At 32.3% G+C, this 27,777-nt stretch overlaps 1 protein-coding gene, 1 long non-coding RNA gene and 4 other non-coding genes across 6 annotated transcripts; 4 read left to right on the plus strand and 2 right to left on the minus strand.

Moving 5' to 3' along the window:
- Positions 1-697: 697 nt before the first annotated feature.
- On the minus strand, positions 698-2,323 carry LOC105976280 (uncharacterized). Its single transcript, XR_001174434.2, has 2 exons — positions 2,000-2,323; positions 698-934 (listed from the first exon to the last, which is right to left on the minus strand). It is a non-coding gene; the product is annotated as an uncharacterized LOC105976280 (long non-coding RNA).
- Positions 2,324-7,877: 5,554 nt separating this feature from the next.
- On the plus strand, positions 7,878-12,166 carry LOC105964454 (putative receptor-like protein kinase At2g42960). The gene is made up of 8 exons (XM_012988963.2): positions 7,878-8,306; positions 8,711-9,403; positions 9,662-9,766; positions 9,861-9,983; positions 10,100-10,270; positions 10,441-10,570; positions 10,656-10,865; positions 11,852-12,166. The coding sequence occupies exons 2-8, from the start codon at positions 8,757-8,759 to the stop codon at positions 11,966-11,968; spliced, it is 1,503 nt and encodes a 500-aa protein (XP_012844417.2). The 5' UTR covers positions 7,878-8,306; positions 8,711-8,756; the 3' UTR covers positions 11,969-12,166.
- Positions 12,167-13,587: 1,421 nt separating this feature from the next.
- LOC148768802 (U4 spliceosomal RNA) lies at positions 13,588-13,743 on the plus strand. The gene has a single exon (XR_016033337.1). It is a non-coding gene; the product is annotated as a U4 spliceosomal RNA (small nuclear RNA).
- A 3,961-nt stretch (positions 13,744-17,704) lies between these two features.
- Positions 17,705-17,860, plus strand: LOC148768803 (U4 spliceosomal RNA). Its single transcript, XR_016033341.1, has one exon. It is a non-coding gene; the product is annotated as a U4 spliceosomal RNA (small nuclear RNA).
- Positions 17,861-19,229: 1,369 nt separating this feature from the next.
- LOC148768804 (U6atac minor spliceosomal RNA) lies at positions 19,230-19,358 on the minus strand. Its single transcript, XR_016033359.1, has one exon. It is a non-coding gene; the product is annotated as a U6atac minor spliceosomal RNA (small nuclear RNA).
- Positions 19,359-23,555: 4,197 nt separating this feature from the next.
- Positions 23,556-23,711, plus strand: LOC148768805 (U4 spliceosomal RNA). The gene has a single exon (XR_016033340.1). It is a non-coding gene; the product is annotated as a U4 spliceosomal RNA (small nuclear RNA).
- The last annotated feature ends 4,066 nt before the right edge of the window (positions 23,712-27,777 follow it).

The raw sequence follows: 27,777 nt of genomic DNA on the forward strand, positions 1-27,777 counted from the left end.
CAAATTAGACTGATTTATATTTCAAGTGGTAGAAGAGGTTGTTAGTGTAGAAGATGTTGGTCGTTTCGAACACCCACTTAATTAAACAAAGGGCCCATTTGATATACACCGCTAATATGGAACTTATATAGGGCTAGGTCCACCCCTAAAATTATTTCTTTGATATAACCCCCTGGAGAGGTAAAAGTACCATTGGGCCCTTATGTTCAATTTCCACCCAACTGCATTCAGCACTTTCGCCCCTACATTCAGCATAATGTTGAACTGCATTTAGCATTTTAGGCCTTCATTTATCATTTTTATAGATTATTTTAATAAAAATATAAATTCTTATTTTATTATTATTTTTTATATATATTGTATTTTGTATTTTTTTATTTTTTTATTTTTTTATTTTTTTATTTTTTTTTATTTTTAATTTTTTTTAAGTTTTTTAATTTTTTTAATTTTTTTAAATTTTTTTAATTTTTTAATTTTTTTAATTTTTTTAATTTTTTAATTTTTAATTTTTTAATTTTTTTAATTTTTTTTGTATAATTTACTGTACTGAATTGACTATATATGACTACAGTATACCACAGTCATGTATAGTTATATGTAATCATGTACTGTCTTGTTACCCCAAAATTAATCTACACCAACAACAAAATTCACAATTTAATCTTGATATTATAAATCAACTAACGTAAAAAAAATGAAAAAAACACAATCACATGCATATAATCTTTAAAACATGAACACGCATTACTATACATTAAAAAACACATAACATACATATAAATATATATTACTACACGTGACTATAGTTATATACAATTATCTATAGTTATATAAGTGGCATAAGTCTGGAGTACTGTAGCATGATCCAACTTCACAAAGGCACTTCATCGAATTTTATTCTCTGCATGTCATAAAATTATAATAAAAGCAAAACCTGCGACAAAAAAATACGAGTTAAATAGCAAAATGGAACATGCGAGTTAGGTTACATGAAAAATACAAAAAAACATGATTTTTTTTGTTGATAAATTTATTGAACTAAAATCGACTACAAATGACTATAGTATACTACTAGTCCTATATATAGTCATGTATAGTTACATGTAGTCATGACTATACATGACTACATGTGACTGACTATATGTGACTGTATATGACTAAATATAACTTTATATTCACCTGACTCAAATCACCCATGTAAGTAACCACTACTGGTTAAATTCCTATTACAGACAAACAAAGCTCTCACACATTAGGTATTTCAAATCATTTTCAAATAAATACAAAAAAAAATTACATATATATGATTTATAATAAAAAAATCAAATTACATGAAAAATACAAAAAAACATGATTTTTTTTGTTGATAAATTTACTGTACTAAAATCGACTACAAATAACTATATTATACTACAAGTCCTATATATAGTCATGTATAGTTACATGTAGTCATGACTACATGTGACTAACTATATATGACTAAATATAACTGTATATTCATCTGACTCAAATCACCCATGTAAGTAACCACTACTGGTTAAATTTTCATTACAGACAAACAAAGCTCTCACACTTTAGGCATTTCGAATCATCTTCAAATAAATACAAAAAATAAATTACATATGATTTATAATAAAAAATCAAATTAATCCAAAGAAAAATATTTTAATATTAATTGTTCACAGATCTTCAAAAACATAGTAGATCTGGTTTTTTTTAAAATAAATACAGTAAATATATACAAATCAAACACCACCAATTCCAGATCTGAAATTCACCATAAGATCTGACAAAAATTAAAATTTTCGAATTCAGTTGGTTTCATAAAAAAATAGAAAATTTCCACTATTTAAATCAACAATCTCTAAACACATAGATATAAACCACATTAATTAAAGCCTAAAACAAAACAATTGAATTCCAAGAACAGAACAAATAGATATATAAAAATGTGTGTGTATATATATATGAAGGAGGAGAAAAAGGTAGGGTTGAGTACGGTGAAAAGGTGCGGTGCAAGATGGTGGCGGAGCAGCGACGGGTGGCGGTGGGGGGCAGCAGCTGGCGGCGGAAGGCGATGGGGGGGGGGGGGGGGTGTGCGGCAGTGGCGGCGGAAGGCGGAGGGGGGAAGCAGCTGGTGGCGGAAGGCGATGGAGAGCAGCGGCGAAAGGCGATGGGGGGGCAGCAGCCGACGACGGAAGGCAGTGGGGAGCAGCGGCGGAAGACGGTGGGGGAGCGGATAGATCTGGCGAGAGAGGAGGACATAGAGAGAGAGAGAAACAAAGAGAGAGAGAAAGAGAGGGGGAGAGATGTATCATTTGGTGGGTCACGTGAGATGAAGATAGGGTATTTATTTAATTGAACTAAAATGGTAAAATTGGTATTTTAATTTGTCTAGGGGGGTCTATCAAATTAAGATTAAAATTTGGGTTTTTGACTAGGAAAAAAAAATCTATAAGACCTATCCATATATATTTTAAAAACTAGGGGTGTATCCCTCATTTCCCCTTAAACAAATTTCAAAATTTTATTTTCCAAATTTCCAACAGCATACACAACAAGGGTCACAAGACTCACAACTCACAAGTGGTATTTTTTCATATTTTAAAAAATATAAGGGTTACCAACCCTCATTAGGAGAGTTGGTACCTAGCCTTACCAATAGGGTAAAATGTCTAGGGTTCGAGTCCCCCCCCCCCCTACTTCCCCTTGTAATGACTCGAATTATTCAAAAAAAAAAAAAAAAAAAAATATAAGGGTTAGACTGAAAAGTGCAACTTAAATTCATTTACCACTCTTATAATATTTTCATCAATCCTCTCTCTAAAATTCCCCCAAAACTTGGAAATATCTTTTTAATTTTGATACTTTTGCATATTTGAATTGTTTTAGGTGTATATTATTAAAAAAAATCCAGGACACTGCCACCGAATTTATGTAAATTTTTAGTCCATAATTTTTATTCAAGTATAATTTTTTTTTATATATCCATATATATTCAATTTCGAACTCCTTTAAATAAATTCGTGAATTCGCTACTCGATACAAGATTTATGTATCTATTCAACAATTTCATAGTAAAGAATAAGAGAGAGAGAACTCCACAAATTATATGAGAGATTATGAGTAAGAAAATAATGGCCCTAATTTTTTTTTACCTGTGTGATGAAATTTCTTACAGGAATGGCCCACAAAAGTGGTCCATAAGTATTGTCCACTTTTAATTAATACTAAACATATACCTCTTTCCTAATTAGTCTTCATAAACTATAAAAAGGGATTTGTACTTTAATCAAAAGTTTATGCTTCAAATCAAAGACTTTGTACCTCCAATACAGGCTTTATCCCCCTAATGACAGTGAAGAAAAGGCTATTTTATATTGTTCATTACACTTGAATTTACTATTTCACCCTCAAGCATACCGTTGTGAGATTTATTTTTTTCCTTTTTAATAGAACACTTCCTAATTAAAAGTTTGTTTGAGAAAGATTTCTTTACGGGTAAAATTCGTTTTGCATTCCTGTACTATACGAAATGTATTATTTACTCTCTAATTTTAAGAAAATATCAAACACCCCCTACCGTTACAGATTCTATTAGTCAAACCCTTTTAACCGACTGTTGCAAAGAAGAGTTGGTTTTTTTTTGTTTGTTGACGAAAATACCCTGAAAAAATCTCTAGGCTTAGTTTTGGCCATTTTCATTAAAAAATTTACTCTTTTCAGCCTTTTTTTTAATTACTTTATTCAGTCATTTTTCACTCTTTTCAAAACTTTTTTTTTCCATTTCTGCATAAAAAATTGAAAAATCGAATCAATAAAAATGAAGTCAAATTATGAATGCAAAAACTCTAAAAAGAAAAATTGAAAATCCCTAAAACCTAAAATTAAATTGAAACCCTAATTTGAAAGAGTTGCAAATTAAAAACAAAACTTTTCATATTATAATCGCAAATCTCCAAAAAAAGAAAACTGAAAACCCATAAAATCAAACGCTAAAATCGACAAAAAAACCCTAATTTCAATGAACGCTAAAAATAGTCATCAGTCCTAGAAAGTGAAACAACCTAGACAAAAATTAGGGGATTCTATCAAACATAATGTGGGATAAAAGAGTCATTGCACAATCAAATTTAACACCGTTAAGAGTTTGACCATTGACCCTGAAAAATAGGGGGCATTTGATGTTTTCTATTCATCAAGAGGGCAAATGATATCTTTCGCATAGTACATAGGTGCGAAATGAATTTTACCTTTCTTTTACTGATATTTTGTTTGCATCTAAATTTTATTGTCACGGATGATTTCTTAACATAATTTTCCGAAAGACCAAAAAACAAAAAAAAAACAATTTTTGTGCATTTCGTGTATATTAACCCGAAATGCCTTTTGCAAATTCAGGTAAATGTACCTGAAACTGTTCAATTAATTATTTTTAAAATATCAAAATTTGGATAAATTTACTTAAATTTTAGAAATATAAATACTTCTAAACCGAATACAAAGTACATAAACACTGCAACACGATAAAGTATATAAATGTAATTTTAGAAATATAAACAAGTAAGTATATTTGCTCGATCACGATTTTAGGTTCATAATCTTATTGAAAGTGTTTTTCATAATTGTTTGGAAAAAAAATCAATAAAATGTTATACTTGATTATAGTAATATGTGCTTATTTCAACATTATATAGATTTCGAATTTAGAAAAAAAAATTAGTACGTGTAAGAATGAAAAATAATGAATTAATATTATAAATGGGTACTTGAAATGTTAATAATCACTTCACCCAAAATTTCAAACTCGAAATTTCATTGTGGCATGATTTTGATACAATGTTGAATGACTACATGAACTATGTGAAGACTGCGGGTATGTTCATAATACAAACTAGGGAACACTTTTTTTCTTAAATTTGGTTAAGTACTTACATAGTTAAACGAAACTCGAATATCGGGATAATTAAAAAAAAAAAAAAAAAAAAAAAAAAAAAAAAAAAAAAGGAAAAGAAAAAAAAACAACTAAAATTTGAAATTCATGGCAATTGAAACGACGTCATTTGAATTGCAAATGCAGCAAATTTGTCAAATTCAGGTCATGTTGACACGTTTTTGTGCGTACATTTACACTTTTTCAACTTCCATTTTATTATTTGGTCATGTCAAAAGCTATACTAATTTTTTATTTTTTATTTTTAAATTGGTCTCATAAAATGAATTATAATTAATAGATATAAAAGAAGTTCGAATTTTGACACAGAAAAAATCAGTCCTACTAGGATAAAACTATAGCCTGAGATATAAGGGTACCATCACAAATATGTTTATTTATCATCAAATTTTATTTTAGGCTGCAACATAAAATATATGTTTATATACAAATAAACATCTATAAATTACTACAATCAGAATAAATAAAATTCTATTAATTTAGCAAAATATTAAATTATCGAACTAATAATTTAGTACTCCATCCGTCCCATTTTATATATAGTTTTAGGTTGTTGAACACATTAAGAAAATCAATAAATGTGCATTTGTTATAGTAAAAAAGTAGAAAATTACTAAAATAACCTTCTAATTAGTTATTTTTCAATTAATTAATTAAGAGTGATAAAAAAAATAAAATTTAAAATAGTGCAATTAATGCTCAATTGGATTGTAAAGTAACAAATAATTTGCGATAAAAAACTCTTCAAAGAGACAAATAATACAGGATAGAAGAAGTAGGTTTTTACTGAGTCAAAATAAGAAGAAACTATTATTTAATCAAAATTATTAATTCGCTACTTTGAGTCTCGATAATCTCAGTAATTATTATTCATGGTTTATGATACATTATCAAAACTTTAAATTTCGAGATCTTGGAGTAATTACTCAATTGCAATGTACCAAATGGCAAAATCTACAATCATAATTTTACCCATTTATGTTGGTATTATGCTCATTAAATGACAACCATTTTCATGTTGTGGGTGTCAACCAATACTATAGCTATGCACTCCTAATGGTCAAACTTCACATTTTTTATGGAAAAAAAAATTCCAAGATTTCATATTATTATGAAAAGATTGACCGGAAACAATTTCACAAGGGTGGTATATTGGTAAGTGGCATGTGTATCATGAAAGGACTAGAAATCAATAATATGAAGGGTAAATTACAACCACCCTGAGCTACGTTTAAATTACAAAAAACTCTCATTTTGTTTGGGTAATTATAATCACCCCTCTTAACTATAAAATTTCTTACACGTCCACCCTTGCAGCTTAAAATTTAGTGGAATTTTCGAGATTATATGGAATATTATCACTTTTGTACCCGTTTTATCCCATTCGAACTTCGGTTTTGAAGCAAGATGATCATAATATGTGTTTTTTTGGCTTGTATATATCAGATTGTGGTGCACCAAAAACTGTCTTTTTACACAAAACGAGAGCAAACTAGAGCACATTCCACAAAATCTAGATGATTATGTTGAATTTGACACCATAAGGGTGGATGTGTAATTTAAAAAACATAGTTGAGAGGAGCAGATGTAATTATACAAACAAGAGGGATTTTTTCGTAAATTGACCATACCTCAGGGGTGGTTGTAATTTACCCATAATATGAAACATATTTTAATATTCTAATTTTTAAGTTAATTAAAAAAAAATATGTATCCTATACAATTACAATCCTTCACCTGTAAAATAATTACGTGCACTCAAAACTAGTACTTCCTCCATTTCTAGTTAAGGTGGTATTTGCAAAATACTTTTATATCAGCATAAATTAGTGATTTGATTAGTCAGATTTACGGTACATATCTATTTTAATAAGTTAAGAGTGTTTGCAAATACTCTGAAAAATAAAATTGAAATAACCAGTAGAGTAGAAATGTTATATCGTTTGCAAATTAACTTACACTTTTAGTTTATTTTGGTGAAATATCTAAATCGTCCTACTCATTGGAATTTGGAAAAAAAAAGGAAATATGTGAAATGCATGTTTTCAATGGTGCTTCCGAGATTATGTTTAAAGCTGCTTATATTTGGAGAAGAAAAAAAAAACTAGTGTTGCAAAAAAAAAAAAAAATCGATGACGAGGAAACGAAAATTCATAATCGCAAAATGTTTAGTGAACACCACCTTCATAATCGCAAAATGTTTAGTGAACACCACCTAAAATGTCAATTAAAGGTTTCAATACCAGTATTAAGAAGAAGTGCAAATTACAGTCACCCCTGAGTTATGGTCAAATTACGAAAATTCCCTCATGTCTGGGTAATTACAGCCACCATCCTCAACTATGTATTATCTTATGAAAATACCCCTCAAGAGGTAAATTTAAGGATGTTTAAATCGGTAAAACACGAACCGAAATTTCGGTACGCCAACATTTTATAACGTTTACCGAACCGAATATACGATTTGGTTCGGTAATAACCGAATTACATAAAATTTTATGTAAAAACATGTAAAAGGAGGGGGTTGACTGTAACTACCAAACAAGAGGAGTTTTTTTCGTAATTTGACTATACCTCAGGGGTGTGAATTAATGTATCACAAAGGATTGTTTGCTAATATTACTAACATAAAGACTTCTTTTGCAAATATTTCAATAGAATACAACTGTACTAAATACAATAAACTCTTGACTTTCAAAGGATTATATGAAATTTCTATTGCACCAAAAATGATGGCAAGGGCAAATGTGTCAATCTCTCTCTAAAAAGTTGACTATTTCTCTCTCATCATACTCTTGGGGGGGTTTTTTTTCGCACTTTCTTCATAAAATCCTTTTTTATATCACCTCTGCTATAAATGCAGTCTTCTGTTCTGTGAACCTTATTTTCTATATTACCCTCTTTTTACTATTTACTCTCTCTCTCTCTTTCCTCCATTGTAAACCAAGCTTTCTTTTCCAGCTTTATGTGACGCGCCTCTCTCTCTAAACTCTCTCTCTCTCTACTCTTTCTCTCTCTATCCACGTTCACACAACCCCACCTACCATTTCAATTTTCACCCAACTCTGCTTTTATTAGGCATCTCCCAACTCTTCTTAATTCCTTCCCACCATTAAAATAGAACTCTGCCCACTTCTAAAGATTACATTTTTGTCTGGCATTGTTTCTCAAATTCAATTTAAAATAAAAAGAATTTTGCTGCATTATTGTTTTCTTTAATTCCCTTTTGGCCCACTCCCTCTACTTGTAAACTAATCCTCTTCACCTTTTATTTTTTTAATTCATTTTATTTTCTGGGTTTTTCATATCGCATTGAGTTCTTCTGCGCTCAAACTTCAGATCAGTTTCTCAGGTGAATTTGCTCTCTCTCTCTCTCTCTCTCTCTCTCTCTCTCTAGAAGATTTAGATTTCTGATTTGGTTTTGTAATTATGTTTAATTAATTTGTTAAAATTCTACGACTTGTTGTCATGATTCAGACATGTACACGGTTTCTCTCAGAGAAAAAAAATAAAAAAAAAAGACTTAGTTTTGATTGGTTGAACGGATAATACGCGTGTCCTAATTTTTGCTTTTGTTGTCTTAACACAGCAAACCATTGACTCCCTTTTTCTTTTCTTTTTACATGATTTCTTGTTTGATTTTTGGGTTTATTTTTTATTGAGCATATTCAAATAGCAAGAATTCATAGATAGTGATTGAATTTAGTGCTTTACTATATAATGTGATTTGTTGTTTTGGTTTTTTGCCTGATCCAGAATTCAATGTGTTGATTTCTTGTCCGATTTTCGGAAAAAAAAAAAGATGTCGTCGGGTAGTCTAAACACGGAGCTATCGAAAAAATACGGCGGTATTAAACTATGGGTTCTAATCGGAATATCCGTGGGTGCATTGTTTGTTCTAATTCTCGGAATACTATCGATATGGGTCATGTTTCGGAGAAAAAAATCCCGTACGTCTTCGTCGAACAAGTACAACCTCTGCCAAATCCCGAACATTTCTAAAGAAATAAGGGTCGACAAAATCGGCGGCGATCAGAACACGCGCGAGCACCCCGAGAGTGTGTTCTTGAATATCAACGACAAATCGAGCGACAAGAACTCGGAGAAGATGACGGTGCATTTGGGGCGGAGTAAATCGAGCGACGTCGATGATGTCAGCCAATGCAGCTCGTTGCATCATCACCATTCGGGCGAGGAAGGTAGCTCGGGCGGTAATGCGAGAAAACAGTCTATTTCAAATTACGGGATTGCGATGCCTTCTCCTCTAGTTGGGTTGCCGGAAATATCTCAGCTTGGGTGGGGCCATTGGTTCACTCTTAGAGATCTTGAAGTAGCGACAAATCGTTTTTCGTCGGAGAATGTTCTCGGTGAAGGTGGTTACGGAGTTGTTTATCGAGGCAAACTTGTTAACGGCACTGAGGTGGCGGTTAAGAAACTTCTTAACAATCTGTGAGTATCTGTAGTTTTGTGTTTTGGAGTTCCGCTAAGGCCTCGTTTGGTTTGCTAAGATTAACCATGGTTGGATTTTATTGAATATTTGGTTAATCCAATTGTGGGAAAAAAAGGCTCTTGGCTAATTGGGAGATTATTTATCGGTTAATCTTATCTTGGATAATCTTATTTTAGGAACCAAACGAGCCCTAAGTTTATTTTGACGTCGTCTTGGATAATATTTATGGTTTAATTGAAAATAATAACGCGTTGCAGTGGGCAAGCGGAGAAAGAATTTAGGGTTGAAGTGGAGGCGATTGGACATGTTCGTCATAAGAATCTTGTTCGGCTTCTTGGCTATTGCATCGAAGGAGTTCACCGGTTAGCTTCTTTGTTTATCTTCTTGATTTTATTTATGTATTTATTTTATTTTAATTTAATTAATTTGTTGAGATTTTACGGTTTATGCATGTAGGATGTTGGTATATGAGTATGTAAACAACGGAAACTTGGAACAATGGCTACATGGAGCTATGAGACAACACGGGACCCTTACGTGGGAAGCCCGTATTAAGGTTCTTCTTGGCACCGCAAGGGCGTAAGGAATTTCACTTCTCGACTTTTTTTTTTTTTTTTTTTTTTGTGCGGACTTAAGTACGTTTAGAGGATTTGAACCTTGAATTAAGTTGCATTGAATGATGGTTTTTGTTGCAGACTTGCTTATTTGCACGAAGCTATAGAACCGAAAGTCGTCCACCGCGACATAAAATCGAGCAATATTTTGATCGACAGCGATTTCAATGCGAAAGTTTCCGATTTCGGTTTGGCTAAGCTCTTGGATTCTGGCGAGAGCCATATAACAACGAGAGTGATGGGAACATTTGGGTATTTCCGATTTCTTTTGTTTTTTTTTTGTTGCACTTTATAATTTAGTTTATATATATATATATATATATATATATATATATATATATATATATATATATATATATATATATATATATATATATATTCGAGTTTTTTCCGTAACTAGGTTTATTTGTGTGGTTTTTCAGTTATGTTGCTCCCGAATATGCAAATAGTGGCTTGTTGAACGAAAAGAGCGATATCTATAGCTTCGGTGTTTTGCTCCTCGAATCTATTAGTGGAAGAGATCCCGTTGACTACGCCCGTCCAGCAAACGAGGTACTATATATATTAAAATATTATAATTTATTTATAAATATTGTTAAAAACTATTAGTGACGGTGTGTGTGTGTGTGTGTGGCAGGTTAATCTTGTTGAGTGGTTAAAAATGATGGTAGGGAGTAGAAGAGCGGAGGATGTTGTGGACCCCAGTCTTGAAGTGGGGCCCACAACACGTGCGTTGAAGCGCGCGCTTCTAGTTGCGCTTAGGTGCGTTGATCCCGATTCGCAGAAACGCCCCAAAATGAGCCAGGTCGTTAGAATGCTCGAAAGCGACGAGGTTCCTTATCGCGAGGTAAGATTTCCATATCATTTTTTTTCTCGTTTTTTTTTCTTCTCATTTTTGGCCTTGAATGCTCGAAAATCTCTTTTTAGTGCTCTAATATATGTTATTTAGCATCTACTGAAGGATTTTACTTGGCATAAATATTAAGTATGCACCCCTCGTTTTATTTCGAAAATTAGGCTTAGGTAATTCGATGGTTCATCTTTGTTAAGAAATGTTCAAACGTGTTTTGTTATGTAATTTATATTATAGGTTACTGCAAAATTTGGAAATTACGAATCCCGCCGATTCCGGTTCCAACAATTTCCAATTTTGGAACATGTTTTCTCATTCCAATTTCCGCTTTTTCAGTTTTTCTTTTTTTGAACGGAATTGGAATTAGTTTTTGACTTTTTTTGGATGTTTTCTCCAAAAGTGCTAATTCCGATACGATACGATCCGATCCACGATCTGTTCGATTTCCACCCCTACTCTTAATCGGAAACTAGTTTTTATGAGCCTTGTTTCGAATTGAATCGGTTCTAATCCGAACCCTGTTACGGAAAGTCAACTATGTTGTGGATATAACGACTTTCTTGTCACTTTCGTTTACGGGATTTGGCTAATTAAATACAGTCAGTCAACTAGCATCAATCTGTGTCTTTGTCCTTAATACTTTTAGACGTACACATTAAATAGATTCGTCGTTCAATAGCTTAAAACAAAATCACGTCGTACAATCATTGCTTTTCCCTCGAATTAGTTCTCGACGGCGAATCTAATTAATGTGCAACGTCGTGATTCCACAGCGACAAAAAAAGACAATCTCTATTTAAATCTATTGAATTAGTTTTCGACAACGAATCTATTAATTTAGCTTCTTTTTTTTGTCCCCTCGAATAATAATTATTATTTATTTTTATTCCGGTCATTAATTTAGCTTCTTTCCGCTAAATAAGCAACCAACATTCGTTTTTTCTTTTAAAAAATCGTCGTTTATTTTTTTTCGGGTGCAGGATCGTCGGAGTAGGAAGAGCAGAGGTACAAGCATGGATATGGAGTCAACAAAGGAGAGCAGTGGTTCAGCTGAGATAGAAAGCAGACAAATATTTGATGAGACAAACAATGTGTAGTAAAACAAAAGAAATACACAAAAAAATGATTTTAGAGCTATTATATATTATTATTATTATTATTAATTATTAAGAAAATTAATTTGTGACTGAAAAAGATTCCTGCATCTGCATGCAAGTATGACAGTAGTGTGATTGAAACAAGGCATGGAATTCTTCAATTATTGAGAGAGAGAGAGAGAGAGAGAGAGAGAGAGAGAGAGAGAGAGAGAGAGAGAGAGAGAGAGAGAGAGAGAGAGAGAGAGATGATGTTGCTGTACAGTTTTTTCTTTTTTTTTTTTTTTTGGATAAATTGGCCATTTTTTTGTATTCACATTATTTTTTTTGTTTTTTTTATTTGTTCCTTGGGACATTCGATTTTCTGAAGTTAAATTATCATATTATCAACATTGGATTTTTCCCTTTATTATTAGGGTAAATAGCACTTTAACCCCTAGTGGTTTGAGTTTTGCGCACATGGCCGCCTTGTAATTTCAATATAGTTTGAACTTTTTGCACATGATTCCCTTATGTTTTTAATATTAACACATAACCTCCCTATGGTATAGTAAATAATCATGCTCGTTAGGAAGAAGAAATTTTTTAAAGTACAAGAAGGTGGGGATGTGCTTATATTAAAATACAGGGGGTCATGTGCTGTATTGAAAGTATAAGGGAGTTATGTGCACAAAGTTCAAACCACATGGATTTTTAGTGCTATTTATTTACCTATGTAGCACTGACACATGAACAGTGATACGGGAAAACGTGAAAACGGACCAGGAGAAATGACATAACCCAAAAATGGGGATACGAGAGCTTGGGGGAAATGTGTAAGTACTAAAAATATAGGGGTATATTTATAAATATGTTATGTAGACATATATAAGTTTTTATTTAGATATAAATTCTTTTTATATATTTTCATACAAACATATTCAAAATAATTTTACACCAACTATCAATTTGTAATTGATCGTTAAATCGATCGTGTAATTAATTGGGAAACAACAAAAATATTTGAAAATTTGCTATTCAAACATGTTTCTAACTCTTTAGAAATTGCAAATAACCCATAAGTTGTCCGACAGGTGTTCTCGAGTGTTCGGCACAAAACGCGTCTGAAACGCGCAAACGTTAAGAATATGAAGTTTTCGGTGTAACATTGATTAAAACTCAAAGTTAGTAGAATATTCAGGTGGAATAAATTTATTATGTTTACTTTTTCAAAACAACTCTTGGTAGATCAAAAATTAATAAATCACTTTCAAATATTTAAATCTCAAAAATAATAATAAAAAAAGCCACAACTGAAAATATGTAAATTCAATCAAGACACCAACTCAACTGAACCGAATATGTATTTAATTCCTATGCTAGTACATTTTCAACCTGTCAAATTTTCATAGGTTTGATTAATATTGGTCAACTATGATAGTAAATAAATATACTTATACAAATAAAAAAACTAATAACTTTTTACTTATGTAACAAAAAAATTTAAGCGTATGGATCCCATATGTAAAGGCGAAGCCAACAGCAGAATTGTAGTTTATTAAAATTATCCCACATCGAAAGAATATGAAAAATAAGGCAAGAGAAACTAGTTTATAAACAAGTCTTGGATCAATAATGAAAGTATCTTTGCGCTTGGGGCAATGACGCAGCTAATGAGGTTCTAACCGAGGCGCGTCTATTGCTGGTTGAAAACTATTTCCAAACCCCCTCTTGGGCTTTGGTTTGCACTTAAGCCCTCGAGAATTTCTGGAAGGGCTCCCTTTTATTAGGGTTAAGCCCTACAATTAAGTTTAAGTTATTTTGTTAATTTCCAAATAATTAGTTAAGCTAATTATATTATAGAAATCACTATAAGGATTTCAATTTTGCTAAGTGATAGCTGTCGATTTTTAAATGCCACAAAATTCCAAATTGTCGATTTTTAAAGTAAAGATGTTGTACTGCATTAATAAATCTAATAATAACATTAACTTTAATGACATAATATTTTTTATTCTCATAATCATTAAATAAATAATAAATATGTAAGAAAATATTTTTTTCAACATCTTTATAATTAGGGGCATTATATACATCCATAATATGAAAAATATATAGCACTAGGACCACTTCTAAAATTCTTTCTTTGAGATACTCTCATCGAGAGGCAAAAGTGCTATTACGCCCTTATATGTAATAAAATTCATTTTTGCTGATTTTTAATTTTAATAAAATTCTTTTTATTTATTTTTTATTTCTATATGTATACTTTACTGTTTTCTTTATTATTACATTTTTGTTTATACTTTTGTTTTTAATGTTTCAATTTTTTTTTAAATTTAAATTTAAAAAATAATTATATATATATATATATATATATATATATATATATATATATATATATATATATATATATATATATATATATATATATATATATATATAGTGTACTGTGTTTTTACACCAACGTTATGGTCGACCGATTATGTAGACCGCTTATTAAAAAAAAAAAAATTCATCTACACCAACAACAAAATTCACAATTTGAATCTTGATATTATAAATCAATTAGTAACAAACAAAAAAATGGAAAAACACAAGTATCAACATCACTATACATCATAAAAACCACATAACTTATATATAACTAAATATTACTAGATGTTACTAGTTACTACACATGACTATATATGATCACATGTGACTATATAAGTATAGTCATATATAGTATAGCTTCAAATCCGACTTTTTTCACACGACAACAACTCTGGTCTATCGGTTGCAGAAGAACTGTTTTGAATTGACGAACACCATGTCCTCTCAACAAAAACTTAGTGCAAGAAGTTGTTCAAACACGAAGACCTGTGACAAAAAATCAAGTTCAATTTATTTACATTATAAATCAACTCATAACCAACAAATACATATGAAAATACACAACCACATGCATTTGTTACTAAGTGTTTTTATATGTTACTACATGTGACTGTATATGACTATACTTATCTATAATTGAATCTTCATCCAGATTCCAAACAAAATCAGATATATCATCCTTTCTTTCACCGATACTTCTGTAAACGTACAACCTCTCATCAGGGCTTACCCTCGCTCATCTTTCACACTCCCCTCTCCGATCCAATTTCTCGATATCGCAAATAATATCAGAGAATATCGCAAACAATATCAAACAACATCACTAAAAATATAAAAATACGCAACAACAAAAAATCAAATTTCTAGCTCTACTGTTTTTCACCAACAAACAATCGGAAATAAACATGTATAATGCTTATTATATACATACATACACATGTTTTAGTGTGTGTAATATGCACATAGAGAAGAACTATTAGAGACTGTACTAGAGAAGGGTCTTTCAGATCACTGAAATCGATGTCAGTAATAAAAATAATATTAGAGATATGATTAATAGTTTCTCTGTAGCTGCGGCGATTGGAGGGATCCAAGGCGAACAGACCCGCTGGAAGAGGACGAATCTCTATGGTTTGAACATGTCCGACGCCATTGGTACCACACCGTTCTTCATCTTCTTCATTGAAATCGAAGAGCAACGCTTGCGGTGGATCGTACGTGGTTAGAAATCATGTGGATTTGCCAAGGGTGGATCGGTGGCAGCGGCGGCTTTCCCTTCTCTGACTTTGGTTTCAGATCTTGCTGCGGCGGCTTTGAAGCGGATGGATTGAGAAAAAATGGTGGAGCAGCGTTAGGCGTATGGGGAGCGACGCTTGGTGGCGGAGGGGCTGTAGGTGGAGAGAAGGGATAGGGTTTGAGTGGGGAAGAGATAATCAAATGGGAGAGATCGTGACTTCATTTGCCTTATTTCTAAAAAAACTACCCATTAAAGGTAAAACAATCAAATCACTATACCTCAGAGGGAGTCTATCAAATTAAGATTAGAATTAAGGTTTTTGACTAAGACAAAAAAACCTCATTGGACACCCTCATGTATATATTTTCAAATTAAACTAGGGCGTATCTCACATTCTCCCTTAAAGTTAATCTTATCATTTCAAAATTATAAATTTATGAAGAAAAAAAATCTGAATTTAGTTTAATTTTATGAGAAGAAAAATGTCATGTCATTAAAGTCAAAGTTTTATTATTGGGTTTATTAATGGAGGGAGGTAAATGTTACTTTTGATACTTTAAGGGGTAAGTGTCCCCTATACTTTAAGGGGGTAAGTGTCCTATCACCAATAGTCCAATATATATGAGGTAAATTCATAGACAATGTGACAAATTTCGACGTAATACCAAGCAAATTTTCTAACAATTGATATGTCAAAATCCTCTAATATAACTTAAAACAATTTTTCTTCTGCGAGGCATACCAAACCTAATTAGATGTGTGATGTAATCCTAATTTTTTTTTTGGAACTAAATCCCTCGTTTTGAGATATATTTGAAAGACATGCGATTTTTTTTTATTCCAAGAGTGCTATTTATCATTGCTTTTTCCGATTCTTCTCCACCACCATCCAGCATTGAATACGGCGGCGCAACTTAGATCCGTAAATTCTTTGTTCTTGCTATGTATCATTGTTTTTTTATCAATAAATCACAATTTGATGCTAATGTGTAGAGGTGAGTAATTAAGTATGTTGCTATAATGTGATTGAATAACACTTGGATATGTTACGTTTGACACTAGCGGAATGCGCGTTCTATTCACAATAATTTTGAGCAATTCGAAATGCATATATCGGACTTTTATGGTTTATTGTAGGGGTGAGCATAAAAACCGAGAAACCGAAAAATAGAACCGAAAACCGAAAAAACCGAGCCGATATACACGGTCCCGACTTAAAACCGCTTACACGGTAAATATTTTTTGAAAAACCGAAAAAATCGGTATGTGTATGGTGAAAATTTTTTTGCCGAACCGATTTACCGAACCGAACCGATTTGGGAATACAAAACTACGTCGTTTGTTAGATAGTAAAAATCGGTAAGTTTTTTTGATAATCAATGTGACCACATTCTTTGATGTAGTTGGACTTCTTTTGTGAAGGGGCAACATGTTTATTTTTTTGAAGATGACATTAATGACATCAGGTTTATTAGTTAATCTCATTATGTTTTTTTATTGCAGTAGGGTTTTTTTTTTTTTAAATGGCAGTAAATTTGTTTTATTAGTTAATTTTGGATTGTTAGTTGTTAATTTTCTCAAAGAAATGTGATAGAAGTCCAAATTCACCGTTAATCAAACATCGGTTTTATACCGAACCGATTCGAACCGATAACAAAACCGAAAGCGAAAATAAACCGAATTGATAGCGATACCGTTTACCGAAAACCGAAAAACCAATTAGTACCGAATCGAAAAAAAACCGACATACATGGTTTTAAAATATGAAAAACCGATATTATCGGTACGTGTTTGGTTTATTGCAAAAACCGAACCGTACCGACCCGTGCACACCCCTAGTTTATTGAGCAATTCGAAGTGCAAAATAAAATTTCAGGGTTAACTCAATTGTTATGTTTTTCAGCATTAATCAAAGTAAAAATGAAAGGGGAGAAAGTATTTTTAATCATGATAGTAAATAAATATACTCTTCCATAGGAATTAAAACTATTTGAGTGACAAAAAAATTGATTCAATCATTCTTATAACTAATTTTAGCGTAAAGCTTATTATGGTGGTGCATTATAATTATCCCACATCGAAAGAATATGGAAAAATAAGGCAAGAGAAACTAGTTTATAAACAAGTGTTGGATGAATAATGAAAGTATCTTTGCGCTTGGGGCAATGACGCAGCTAATGAGGAACTAACCGAGGCGCGTCTATTGCTGGTTGAAAACTATTTCCAAACCCCCTCTTGGGCTTTGGTTTGCACTTAAGCCCTCGAGAATTTCTGGAAGGGCTCCCTTTTATTAGGGTTAAGCCCTACAATTAAGTTTAAGTTATGTAAGTTAATTGGTAGTTAAATTGTTGATGAAACAATTTTTTTTAGTTATAATAGTTCTGAAGATTTGATTCATCACTATTTTATTTAGTTCTTGAAAGTCAAATATTGCATGACCAAATTACCAAAAATAAGAATCATCTAACAGCACTTTCATTAATCAAATTTTCTTCTACCGCTGTAAAAATATAAACAAATGTTTAATTTATTTAAGAAAAAGTGGAATTTACGGGAATAATTTCAGAAATTTAATAGGACAGAAAATCGAAAATTCTAAATATTGTTTTTATAATTCCACAATCCTAAAAATATCGCAAAGATCGGAAATCGAAACTTCTAAAGTCAAATTGAAAGAAAAGTTCCAAAATTGTAACTTTTTTATCAGAACGACGGAAATTTGAAATTCCGTCAACTTTCACCTTTATGTCAACTTAAGCTTTTTTTTTTCTTTTCTTTCTAAAATGTGTTAATTTCTAAGATCAAGGCTTTAAACATTCTTATGGGAGAAATTGAAGAAGTTGGCTCCACGTCTACAACTACAGTAGAACCTCGATAAATTAATACTCGATAAATTAATAACCTCGCTTAAATAATAAATTTTCCCGGTCCCGACTCGGGGACAACATGCTAAATTAATAATTCGCTAAATTTATAAGATAATACAGATTCGGAAATTTTAAGAAGCCCCATATAATATATAAATTAATAATGCATAAAAATAATTCTTAAATTACATGGTAAAGTACATATTTATAGATCTATGAAGGCCCAATGCAATGTAATTTAATTGTCGCTTGTTTCTTGTTGAAGTTCACATTACCATCAATCTCGTCCCTCACTTTTCTTAACATGGTTAGAACTTTCGGTATAATTTTCTCATAACTTAGCATAAAATCGTTTTATACAATTGCTGCATTAAGAGCTTCCGTTTGTGAAACGAACTCTATAATGCATTGAACTAATGGTACAATGAATAATATACACGTAAAAAAATTAAAAAAATGCATTTATTGAAAATAATAATAAAAGTAATTTCATAAATTAATAAGTTATTAATTAATATATAAATTAATAATTATTAATTTATCGATAAGTTAATATTTCGCTAAATTAATGAAATTTTGATGGTCCCAACTGTATTAATTTATAGAGGTTTAACTGTATATTAGAAAACTAAATTGCTTTTGGTTTTGTTAAAGAAGGGAGCAAAACAATTAAAAAAACTACACTACTTTTGTTGAAGTGAACAATGTTTTTTAGGAAAGTATAATTTGATGGATAGTTGTTAAAGGGAAACCAAATTAAAAATATACAATGGATATTTGTTTAAATGCAACAAATTAAAAGAAAAAAAAAATTGGGTTATAGATCCACCGAAGTGGGTAGCCTTAACCATATGTGCTAGTAACAGGTAAAGCCCGAAAGCTGTTCCCGTCCCTGTCGGGGGAGATGCCAACCGTCTCTCCTTTCTACGAACACATTTTTCATTGACTTGTGTTGGCTATAAAAACAATTTCTTCTGATATTAAGTAACCGATGTGGGACAATGTCAATTTGATTTTTTTTCTAAAAGACATAGCCTATAAATTATAAGGGCTAATTACACAAATCTCCTGAGATAATGTCTAAATATAAAAATTGCCCTCATGTTTTTTGAGTAATTGTGAAAATCTTCACGAGGTATGCTGCCGTCTTACGCATTCCCTCTACCGTGTTACTTTTAACATAATCTTTTTTATTCCATAGAATATTGTTCTCAAAATGTCATTTTTGCCTTTTAGCATGTGGGTTGTCACACATGTAAGCATATTAATTACTTAGAGGGTAAATTGTAATATATTTAAAAATATAGTTATTTAGCATATTATATAGCCAAAAATTATTTAAAAAATAGTTAAATACATCTCGTAACATTAAAAGTTTTAACTTGTTTTGTATTGTTTTTTTGTTTACATTTTTATAATTTTTATTCAATGATATCGATTTTACATATTTTATAATTTTTATTCTATAAAATCGATTTTATGTTACAAATATTTTATTATCAAAATATTTTTTTAATAACTCGAACAAGCTTCTCGCATAATTCTCCGGCAACATACTTCAATAGGTTTCCATAATATTGCATATATGGGGGGGGGGGGGGGGGGGGGGGGGGGTGGATTTCGTAATTAGACATTACCTCAGAGGGGTTCTCGTAATTTATCCTTTGTTTTTTTTTCCTCAAATAACAGAAGAGTAAAATGGACAAAATACATTTTTTTATGAGCTTATTGAACATCAAACACTCGTCATATGGGGATTTTTGTAATCATACAAACATGAGGAGAATTTTTATAATTTTCTAAGGGCCCGTATTAGGGTGGTCTTCTTGTTTGAAGGGGAGGTGATGGCGGCGCTTCGAATACTTGCTGTTGCAAAGGAAAAGGGGTGGCATGACATCGTGCTGGAAGGTGATTTGATGTCTCCAAGTCATGACGACTCTTCGTGAGGGTAACTGTAAATCGACAACTTTTGGCAGCATCATTGAGAAATGTCGACAGCTAGCTTTATTTTTTCATTCGATTTCCTTAATTTTATAAAACGATCGGGCAATAGGTTGGCCCATGAGTTAGCGAATGTTTCTTTTTTAGCTTGTAATAATCTGATGTAAGGTGTTAACCTCCCCTCGAACTTGGCCGAGTTTGTCTAATAACATTTCTTTTTCCATAAAAAAAGAAAGAAAGAACCAAATCCTTAGAAAGCGTGCAATTTCAAGTCACCAAGACACCAACAGAGATACAGCTGTCAGAATCCGTTACAATATTTGAGTTTTTGTACTAAGAAATTAGGAATTCCTATGCTTAGGCAACATTTAATAGAATCTTTGAGTGATTCTACATTATTTGTTACCATTGATTTATATATATCTTTTATTGGGAATATTTTGTACTAGTATTCTTATTACTTTGTCTAATTAGTTAGTAACTTTTTAAAGATTAGTTTAATGAAATTATAAATAACATGTATGATTGGAAGACTTTAGAAGTGATATTACGATAGGGTGAATTGCATTTTGCATCCTAGCAATTATATGGACTGACGATTTGCACCTTTAAATTCTGAATGGCCAAAGTTTTCTCAAAATTTATATATGCACCGAATATTTGCAATCTCAAATTTTGTAAAGGCAAGACATTACTTGGTGGAAAACAATAATATAAATAAATTTACTAAGACCAAGACTGTAAATTACGAATATAACCCCAATATTGATTTTGATATTATTCATTCAAGTTAACCTAATTACTATTGCAAGAGCAAAAAAAATTGAAAAACGAGAAAGAACGCTTAGCGGGAGAAGAGAAGAACACAAGGTGAGAAGAATTGTCGCAGCCCATTTGTCGCCGAAGGACCACCGTGCACTGCCGCCGATGAAACCCATTGCGCACCACAAACGCTTGACCGCAGTCGCCATACCATTGTCGCCCAACCTTCGTGCAACCGCCGGTGCTTAAAGAGGAAGAGAAGCAGAAGATGGAGGAAAAAGGAGGAGAAGAAGAAGAAGAAGAAGACGGGGAGGAGGAGCTAGGAAGATGAAGAAGAAGAAGAAAAAGAAGAAAATTCAACTTGTAAATGTTGATTTTTTGTTGAAAATTGACATTTAGATGTCCATATTTTGGCAAAAGAAAATCTAGATGTTGCTTTTTGTGACAAAAATCGACATGTATGTGTCGTATTTTTTACTGTTCAATTTTTTTTTGAAAACTTAAAAAATCGATCACCTAACTATAAAAAAACATTAATCCATAGTTTGCTTTCTATTTTTTCTATAGAATCCTCCATATTGATGTTTTGTGACCCTAGAGTGTCATCCTTTGCATGTTTTAGTAAGAGAGGGTTTTGGGTATTGCAGATTTTTGGAGAAGATGAAGAGACTTTTTTTGAAGAATTTGTGCGAAGTGAGTTTGTGAAGAAGATAAAGTAGATTTTGTTGGTGTGGTCTTGCACATAGTCATTTGTGGAGTTTAGGGATTATGGATTTTGTATTTTAGTAAGAGTATAATAATCTTTTAGTAATTCATTTGATGACAAATTAAATTTGGTCTTCCCTTGAGTAATTTATGAGATTGCATATAGTCACTGCATTTATATATTGTTGATTTTAAATGCCTATAGAAATCCACTCATCTGTTGAGACAGACTACGTGTTACGACATTAGGTGTCGTAACAGAATTATTGTGTTGTCACAGTAATAAATCTACTAAAAGCAGAATAAATGACACAACAATTTAATGTGGTTTGGATGCAAACGTACCCTACATCCACGAGGACTTGCAAAACTAGTTCAGATTTAAGTGTACATTAATAGGACTTAATAAAAACACTAAACACTCCCTCTTTATGTAATATGCCGTTCTTGCACACGACTCGAACTTGTTGATAATCAAAGTAATTCCTCCTCCGCACTCTTGGACTTCCTCCAATGTTGAACTTCCTTCAAACGGCGGTTCGACCTCTCCCGAGATCTTTTAAGCACTTCTCCACGACTCGAACTTGTTGATAATCAAAGCAATTCCTCCTCCGCACTCTTGGACTTCCTCCAATGTTGAACTTCCTTCAAACGGCGGTTGGACCTCTCCCGAGATCTTTTAAGCACTTCTCCCGAAACGCCGATCTTCTTTATGGCCTGGTAGAAGAAACCTGTTCTGTTGCCACATCGGATGTGCCGACAGGGCTGCAGCACAGGCTGCACCCTTCAAAGCCTTTATGTTCGGATTTTTCTTATTAAAGCTCCATAGGACTCATATGAGGTTGAGGGCCTTATATAGGCACGAAATCACCACCCTAAACCTAACTTGGGCCCTAAGAAATCGATTTAACTAGGTAATAGAATCCTACTCGATTTCTACTTCTATTCTAGATAAGTACAAAAGATACCTAACTAGAATATAATACATGGAAATATATCTAAGTCCTAATAAAAATATTACAAAAATAGGACTCTAATTAATTCCAAAATAAACATGGTAAACAAATCTTTGCCAATCTTTAATTTCCACGTATGGCGCCTCCACCTTAATAGTGTCAAATTCAATATAATCTTCTAGATTTCGTAAAATGTGCTCAAGTTTGTACTCGTTTTGTGTAAAAATACAGTTTTTGATGCACCACAATTTGATATACACAAGCCAAAAAATACATCTTATGATCATCTTGATTCAAAATATGGAGCTCGAATGAGATAAAACAGGTCCAAAAGTGATAATATTACATATAATCTAGAATATTCCACTAAATTTGAAACAACAAGGGTGGAAGTGTAAGAAGATTTATAGTTGATGGGTGATTGTAATTACCCATATATGAGAGGATTTTCATAATTTGATCATACATCAGTTGTATTTTATTTATCCTATAATAATAATATACAAATGAGCAAATAAGATTTTTCTGAAATTTAAAAAAGTTAATTGTAATGGATTTTCTACCCTTTCCTTTTTCCTTCTTCCATTATTAAAATCTCCATCCCCTTTCCTTTCTCACATTTACAAACACCATCCTTAAATTAATACACTCTTCCATACGAATTAAAACTGTTTGGTGTATTATAATTATCCCACATCGAAAGAATATGAAACAATAAGGAAAGGGAAAGTAGTTTATAAACATGCGTTGGTCAATTTAATAAAAATATCTTTGCGCTTGGGGCAATGACGCAGCTAATGAGGTACTAACCGAGGCGCGTCTATTGCTGGTTGAAAACTATTTCCAAACCCCCTCTTGGGCTTTGGTTTGCACTTAAGCCCTCGAGAATTTCTGGAAGGGCTCCCTTTTATTAGGGTTAAGCCTTACAATTTAAGTCTTAAACATTTTATTAATTTCGATCAGAATAGTTGAATAAACTATTTTATCTTTGTTAAAACATTTGTTTTTTCAAAATTTGTTTCATTTTTATAAAATTTAGGATCTAATTATTAACTATGTGATGAAAGTCTGATGAAGTTCACACCATGTCTTCAATTAGATTAAAAAACTAAATTGCTTTAGTGCATGGATGGAAAAAATAAACTTTACAAAGAAGATGTTGGAAAAATTTGGTATAAACCCAACTTTAATAAAATATTTAGGTGAGTTTCGTTTATCGAAAATAGAAATAAAATATATATTTATAATTTTCGTTTCGAGTAGATGAATCTAATATAGTTAATTTCTCAAAATCGACTTTGATGAATGATAAATTAAAGCATTTAAACGGACACTTAAAAAATATTACTTATGGAAATGGGTAGATGAAAAGACATCATGGCACTATGAGAAAATAATTTTGATAAGAACACTTAAAATACTAGATGGTGGATAGTTAGGGGTATAATTAATAAACAAGTGTGAGATTTTAAGTGCACAGTCGCCCACGCTCGCGAGCGCGGGTAGTTGGCCTTTGGAAATGTTTGGAGTTGTGCCTCTTTTGGTCCCAAAATTAATTAAATTTTATGGACTTAATTAATTTATCTGAATTTATTACTTCTAGGTAATCGGAGCGCGACATGTGTCTTTGGATGACATCACTGCCCAGTAGGCAAATATGTTCATCCAGACGCACGCCAAGTGGCGCCTCATCATCCAACAGGTGGTTGTTTAAAATGAATTGGCGATTAGTCCCTTCAAAAAGATGTCAGCCCCTTCTCTTTCCTAAATTTCTGGCTTTTGGAAATAACTTTTCAAGTCCTATAAATAGAACATTTACAGAATGCATTACTCACTAATTCGAATTCAAGCAATTCATTGCATACAAAAGCATATTGTTCATATCTTCTTTTCGTGTCTAGAAAGTTAAAAACTCATATTTTGTTCGTAATAGTTCGACTCTTGTTGTGCTGCAACATTCGAATCCTTATGTTGTTGTATCTTTGGGACAATTGCCTGAGAAAGTAAGCACATATACAGGCCAATATTATTGTCCTACAAAGAAAGAACTCAATTTTTGCATTGACTTCTTTTCCGTTCTTTAGTTCTGTCCTAAATTGCAGTCCGAATTACACTAAAAAAATCTTTTGAGTGACAACACCTATTTTTCACATAGTTAGGCAAAAAGTGTTGTCACTATGCTTGTCACTAATGAGGTGCTGCTAATACTCTATAGTGACAATAAATAAGGATTAAGTGACAACAAAAAGATCTATTAGTAACAAAAGAAAAAATAAAAATTGACAGCATATGCCATATTACACCTTTTATGGTAATCGTGATTTTAATTTAGTAAATCTGCGGGATGGCAGATTAAACTTACAAGAGTTCGCATGTCGTGCTAAAACTTTTTATTTGGTTAACCATGGTTTATCAAATAACACTAAAATTTTAAACTTTCAAAATTTGAGAGCATATTGCAGTTTTTATTGTAATGATAATCTTAATTTAGTAAATCGGTGGCATAGCAAATTCAAATTTAACAAAGACATGGTTTTTCAAATGAAAATATGAAAGTTGTAAATTAATCCCAAAATAATAAAATTAGGGCTTTGAACGTAGTTAAATGTATGTATTTTTAAGGTAATTTTTTGAACGTACAATTCGCCATATTCGTCAAGTGCGTGCACTACAGTTCACCGCAATCTACAGTCATTATATAAAATAATTTTTTGAGTGACAATACTTATTTTTATATTCTTAGAAAAACAAAAATCACTATCTTTGCTACTAATTCGCATATAATTTATAATATACATTGACAATGAAAAAGAATAAAAAGAAGTTACTAGTGACTGTAGCAACAAGATTCTTATCTTCGATTTAGACAAACAAGAAAAACTTGCACAAAAATAATTTTATTGAATTAAAATAAAATATTGCGGGTTACAAACTCTAATTTAATCCTCTGATTCTTCTCTCAAGAACAATATGTGTTTGACTTTGAATTTCGGAGTCGGGTCGTTGACTTGATCTTCTCCGGATTTGATTTGGATTTGAATAACGTCTTCCGAGGGTCTTGCGACTTGAATCTCGGATCGAACGCTGAACTTTGACGGGTTTTGACTTGAAGATCTCCTTGAATTTGATGAAGAACGACTTGAATTTGATGAAGAACGTCTTGAATTTGATGAAGAACGACTTGAATATTGTAGAGAGAATTTTCTCCTACGGTTTTTCTTCTTCTTGAGTTGTGTTTTGAATTGTGTAGGGAGGGTCCCTATTTATAGTGGTAGAATAAGAGTCCTACTTAAAGTCTACTTGATGACGTGGCGTGATTTGATTGGCTCAATTTAAATTGATATTTATATCTTATAACTTGGAAGAGAAGAAACAATCCTCTTGGCCAATAATTAATTGATAATTATCTCCATGACTTGTTTTGCAAGATAAATTATAATCTTGGGATTCAATTTAATATAATATAAATTATATTAAATTTACGTGTCTACAAATGCCCCCTCGAGACTTGTTCACGGACAATGCGTCTTGGAGTGAATGAGTCTCGATAATTACTTAACTTCAATTGCAGTTTGATCTAGCAAAGCACATACATCTTTTGAAATCATGACTGGACTTAGAGATATTCTAAGTTGCCTACGTACCCTATAGAGGGATCAAGTCATAACGTAGTTCAAAATATATCCTTTTGAGGGATGTCGTGCACAATTTATACTCATGTGGACAAGGAGAAACACTTGCAGTTTAAACTCGTGCTGAAAGAGTATTTGTCTTGGATTTGTAGATAGTTTATGCTCGTATCAAAGAGCCTTGACTTGATTTGAATATATAGATAGTTTATGCTCGTATCGAGGAGCCTTGACTTGATTTGGATATGTAGATAGTTTATACTCGTATCAAGGAGCCTTGACTTGATTTGGATATATAGATAGTTTATGCTCGTATCAAAGAGCCTTGACTTGATTTGAATATATAGATAGTTTATGCTCGTATCGAGGAGCCTTGACTTGATTTGGATATGTAGATAGTTTATGCTCGTATCAAGGAGCCTTGACTTGATTTGGATATATAGATAGTTTATGCTCGTATCAAGGAGCCTTGACTTGATTTGGATATATAGATAGTTTATGCTCATATCAAGGAGCCTTGATTTAACTTGGATATATAGATAGCTTATGCTCGTATCAAGGAGTGTTTCACTTGATTTGGACTTGTAGACCTTTTAAACTCGTGTCAAGGAGTATTTCACTTGATTTGGACTTGTAGACCTTTTAAACTCGTGTCAAGGAGTATTTCGTTTGATTTGGGACATGTAGACCTTTTAAACTCGTGTCAAGGAGTGCTTCGTTTGATTTGTCATATTGCATAGGATGTTGCTTCTTCAAAAGACTTGCCCACATCCTCATGATCTTCTTGTTCTTCTTCGACATGTTCTTCATTGAGCTGGTACGGCTTTTGGAATGAAGGTTCTTCGACTTCATTTGCAGTTATGCTCAATTCCATATCATGTGCTCGAGTGGCCAACTCTTCAAAACTTTTAGGTTGAATTTCTTGAAGGATATATCGGAGTCCCCATTGCATTCCTTGGATGCACAGTTCAATAGCTGATGTCTCGGGCAGTCGATCCTTGCAATTAAGACTCAAATTTCTCCAACGGTTGATGTAGTGGATGACAGGTTCCTTCTTCCATTGGCGGGAATTGGTGAGCTCAATCATGCTGACTGTTCTTCGAGTGCTGTAAAAGCGGTTGAGAAATTCTTCCTCCAAGTGCTTCCAACTATCAATGGAGTTTGCCCCCAAATCAATGTACCAATCAAACGCGTTGTCTTTGAGCTATCGGACGAATTGCTTGACGAGGTGATCTCCGTACGTCCCGGCATCATTGCAAGTCTCGACGAAGTGTGCCACATGTTGCTTGGGGTTGCCTTTGCCGTCAAATTGTTGAAACTTTGGAGGTATATAGCCCATTGGCATCCTTAGATCATCAAT

Source organism: Erythranthe guttata, chromosome 8 (assembly GCF_056151865.1).
Source record: "Erythranthe guttata isolate IM_541 chromosome 8, IM_541, whole genome shotgun sequence".
Lineage (NCBI taxonomy): Eukaryota > Viridiplantae > Streptophyta > Magnoliopsida > Lamiales > Phrymaceae > Erythranthe > Erythranthe guttata.